Source organism: Atta cephalotes, assembly GCF_000143395.1.
Source record: "Atta cephalotes unplaced genomic scaffold scaffold00002, whole genome shotgun sequence".
In the NCBI taxonomy this organism is placed as follows: Eukaryota; Metazoa; Arthropoda; class Insecta; order Hymenoptera; family Formicidae; genus Atta; species Atta cephalotes.
Genome location: NW_012130066.1, coordinates 7769125 through 7773704, shown reverse-complemented (window position 1 = coordinate 7773704; position 4580 = coordinate 7769125). Strand labels below are relative to the sequence as shown.

The following is a 4580-nucleotide window of genomic DNA, read 5'->3' as shown; positions in this document are numbered from 1 at the left end:
ATAATAATATATATATATATATATATATATATATATATATATATATATACATCGCAGAGCGCTAGTATATATATATATATATATATATTATACAGATATATTAACAAATATTTAGTTTTGCATATATAACTTACCATAATAAATTCTTTTAACTTATCAGTATGATTAAGTTTAGTGTAACAATTTAATAACAAAGTGGTATGATCTTCTGTTGCTTGTCCGTTTTTATGCAGCGCTTGCAAATATGTCGTCAAATTATCGATATGTTGAGAATCCAAAAATTTTCTTATCACGTAAGACGGTTCCAATTTGCCTATAGTCTTTATATATTGCTCTATAGCGCCATTATGATCCCCCTTGGAATATAAATGATCTCCGTATTGACGGAAAATGTCTATAAGACCTTCTGCATCATATTGCTGATTTTTAGCTATTCTATGATAGCACAAAGTTATATTATTATTAAAAATTGTAATGCTTTGATTTAATTACAACTAAATTACAACTAAATTAGTATATCTTATGTACTAGACATACCTTATAGAAACATCGTACAAATTCTTTTTAAAAAGCAACGCTAATTTAGATTGTAAATCTTTCTCATCTAAATGATACAATTTATTATCTCCACTAAGTATAAAAAATCCACCCCACTCGGACAAGACTGCTTGGACAGACACCATCGGCGCAGAGAACACGATAAACTTGTTTTGAATATCAAGCACAGTAATAATATGCTTATCGACACCAGGAGGTATCGGTTCTATCGTGCTATGGAAATTTCAGATATGCTTTATAACATAAATATAATATAATTACAAGAAAAAATACACATTCATGTATTCATTACTTGGGTTTGGCAGATATAGTTGTTGTCGTTCTTGGAACATTCGCAGCTTCTTTCGCCACTATCACCAAATAAGTCCTGAACCATTCTAGCATTATCTTTTGACCTTCCACTGCATAACACGGACCTCTACCATCTGGGGTGTAACAATAAATAGCCTGAAAATTTTGTTCTTTTGAAAAATGGATGCAAAATGTAAGGTAAGATACAAGCACAAAGCAACACATGTCTGACGTACGTCATTACGTCCGATCATAAAGTGACTGTCTTGCATAGACTCGGCAAGCACGCTGCATTTTCGCGCGCAACCCATAGTATCCAAAGTAGATTTAAATTCCTTATCCTTAACGGTAATATTATACAGGAACACACTGTTTTGCATAGCAACAAACAGATACGTTTGCTTACCAGTTGCTCGTATCGCGAGGCCAGTAATAGACAGATTGGCGTCTTTCAAGACTTTTATTTTGTTCTTTCTTTCTCGAGTGAGATCGCCTCTGAAAAAAATTTAATTCAAGATTACTATAATAAAACATATTGCATAAAGAAATGCTAGTTTCTAATATTAAGGATATCCAATATAAAAACAAGAAATAACAAAAAGTTTCTTACCTGTACAACATTATAGAGCCATCCCCGAATCCAATAGCCATTAATGTAAGACTAGTATGTACACACAAAGCTGTTGGTGGAACTGCTCTGTAACTAGGTATGGCTCTGCTTATTCGAACGCATGTTGGATTACCTTGTTTATCAAGTTTGGCCAAGTTCCAAACCTTTATAGTAGGATTGCATCCAGGCTCGTCCTCCTATTAATATAATACATTCAAACAAATTAAAATTATATATTTCTTATTTATCCAATCTTTAATCTGATAATTTATTATTTACAGGATATTTGATAACTAACGATAAATCTTTCGCATGGGGACAGAATAGACTAAACTGAGAAGAAAAGTCGTCTTATCATTTTGCAATTTTCGCAATAGTTAATAAGATATTAATTGCTAAAAATTACCGAAAGTTGATTTTCAATAATTTTTTTACTCAAATACTATCAACTTTACAGAAAAACTGTAAGAGACAAAAATTATTTATTTTCTTTTCACAAAGTTCTGAGAATTTTTTCAGAATTTTCTAATATCATATTTTCTCATGATGATAAAAATAAGAAAATGCAGTACTAAAAAGTTGATGAAAAATTATGAAAAAATTCTTTGTTAGTAAAAACTTATTGAACACGAATTTTTGACAAATTTTAGTAATTAATATCTTATTTATTATTGCGAAAATTATAAAATGATAGAGGACTGTTCTTCTCAGTTTAATCCATTCTGCTCTTGTGCAAAAGATTTATCGTTACTTATCAAACTCTGTATAGATAATGAAAAAATATATCATAGCAGAAGAGATCATAGTGGTACTCTTACACCAATAGTAAACAGAAAAGTGGAGTGTTGGACTTGCTGTGCCAATATCAGAGTGATTTCATAAGCTCGAAAGGTTGTGATTTCGTACAACCTATTTATTAAATGTACATTGCCTATGTTGTCCCCGAATACCAGATTGCCATTGCCACTGGTAGCTGCCGCAACTTGCGCGTCCTGTACAAGAAATGTAAAAACAACCAGAAGCTTATTCCTCTCTACGACAAAGGCGTGTGACAGTCAGGTAACATTTGATGCTTTCCAGCAAGAAACACAGTGATCATTTCTTTATTAAATTGGCAAACAACATGGATATAATTCAGTGTTACATTGTGTCATTCATATCTTCTGCTGGGAAGTAACTATCATTATCACAATATGCAAAAGGATCAACTCACCCCGAACGCTGTCGCGATCTTCCCCGCGTCAACTTCCTTCTTCAAATCGAAGAAATTAAAGCGTCTCCACTAAATGACAATTAAGATTTATATTTTATGTTTAGGTTATCTCGAACATCCAGTGAGAAAACGACGAATTGAGACGAATTGCAAAAAAATAATGAAAACAACTGACCTCCAGAAACGCCATGATATATGAACGAAGCGATGCTTGTTACATGTATTCAGAGAGAATTGTAGGTCCTGCGGTTTGTATACAGACTTTTGACAGCGACACGTACGATCGATCCACCACACGCCCGCTGTCTCTCGTTTCCTGTCAGCTGTTCACATCGTTTTTGGCAGCACATGTTGCGCGCGTGCGCGCGGAGTTTCCTTACCGCATGAAGTTAACTATAGGTTGAAGAATTCCTACGCTAGGTGGCGACACTAACGCAGTTGGACGGTTACGCCTCCAGCGGTGAGCCGGAAAAGTTTGCAATCCTCGCCCGCGAGTTAGTTCGAGTGCACGCATTAAACTTTATCGTATCTCATTTATGTGGTTAAGTAATTAAGAGAACAGTAATTAAAAATGTTTAGCAGAGCGTTTTACACAGAAATGAAAAAAGAAAATAAGAATTCTGGAAAAAGAGATAAGAGTCCGCAGGTATCATTGTTTTTCTCATTTCTTATCAATTCGTGTGTTATAATCCGAGCTGATTTCTTGCATCAAGTTTTAATGGCGACCATAAGCACTTCGCAATAAACGTTTTAGCGTTCCTGAGATGTATTTAAAGTCTACTTTAAATGATCGATAATTCACGACAGGATATTTCATTTATAATTTTATGCGTCATAATTTGAAAATATCATTAAAGAATTCTGAATATACAATTATAAAATATGTATTGTATTAAAATTCGGAATTATAGAATATAAAATATATATTGTATATTAGATATTAGAAATATTGAATATACTATTAAAATGTACATTATATATCTATTCTAAAATTTTAATTAATTTTATTTAAATAACTATTGTATAACAAAAATAAAAAAATTTATTAAATAAATATAATTAAATGTGTAGGAATATCGAATTATTTTAATCATAATTTTTTAAACCATATATTTTGACGTACCTCAGTAAAAATATGACAAAGTAGATCGTCTAAAGTGGTTTCAATGACTGAAACAATACACGAATTCAATATATATGTCGTACTTTAATAAAAACTGAATCAATTTAACATTATTTCAATGGGACTTGCAATTCCGTTGCAATTTTGTTTAAAAGAGAAACTCTTCGCAATCTCTTCCTGTAAGTCGATCCCTCTCTGTTTTCATTCAGAAGTTCGGGAGATCTTGAATTTCTCACGTATTTTGGAATCGCGGATTACGACGAAATCAAATATCCGCGGCCGTGATGATACTCGTTTATATCTATTTACGCTGATATCGTGATTCGATGTTCAATTAGGTCGGATGGACGAAAGGATTACAAAAGAGGCCGCGACGAAGTGGCATGCCAGTGCAATGCTAGAGTACAATTTTCGAGAACGAAGAGACAAGCTCGCCTCGCCTCATCTCGATTCGACTCCTATTGCAATAGCATCTCGCCTCGTACGCTCTCGCATCGAGATAAGACGTAAGTTCTGTTATATTTGTTAAAAAGGACGAACAATTAAGTGTGTTTCGATGTTTGTGGGGCGGGCGTGTTTATGTGTATGTGTGTGTTAATTGTTGCTTTACAGAGCTGTGCGCGGGACGTAGACTCTCGAGAAGACTGGTCGTAAATTCCTTGAAAATCGGATCGTTATTTCCGACGACGAATTATATCTAGAAATTCCGGACAAATTCTGCGAGGGACGAGGGGGCTGCCTCTCTTTCTTGCTTTCTTTCTCTCTCTTTCTCTCTCTCTCTCTCT

At 33.7% G+C, this 4580-nt stretch overlaps 1 protein-coding gene across 1 annotated transcript in view; it reads right to left on the bottom strand.

Moving 5' to 3' along the window:
* The window catches only part of LOC105621561 (vacuolar protein sorting-associated protein 11 homolog), a 5533-nt gene extending 2671 nt beyond the window's left edge, over positions 1–2862 (bottom strand). The window contains exons 1-8 of the mRNA XM_012203035.1: positions 2848–2862; positions 2673–2741; positions 2278–2451; positions 1460–1656; positions 1086–1344; positions 851–1005; positions 538–771; positions 135–435 (exon numbers count right to left, since the gene is read on the bottom strand). Of these exons, the coding sequence (XP_012058425.1) occupies positions 135–435; positions 538–771; positions 851–1005; positions 1086–1344; positions 1460–1656; positions 2278–2451; positions 2673–2741; positions 2848–2862 (1404 nt within the window). The remainder of the gene's footprint in view (positions 1–134; positions 436–537; positions 772–850; positions 1006–1085; positions 1345–1459; positions 1657–2277; positions 2452–2672; positions 2742–2847) is intronic.
* Between the last annotated feature and the right edge of the window lie 1718 nt (positions 2863–4580).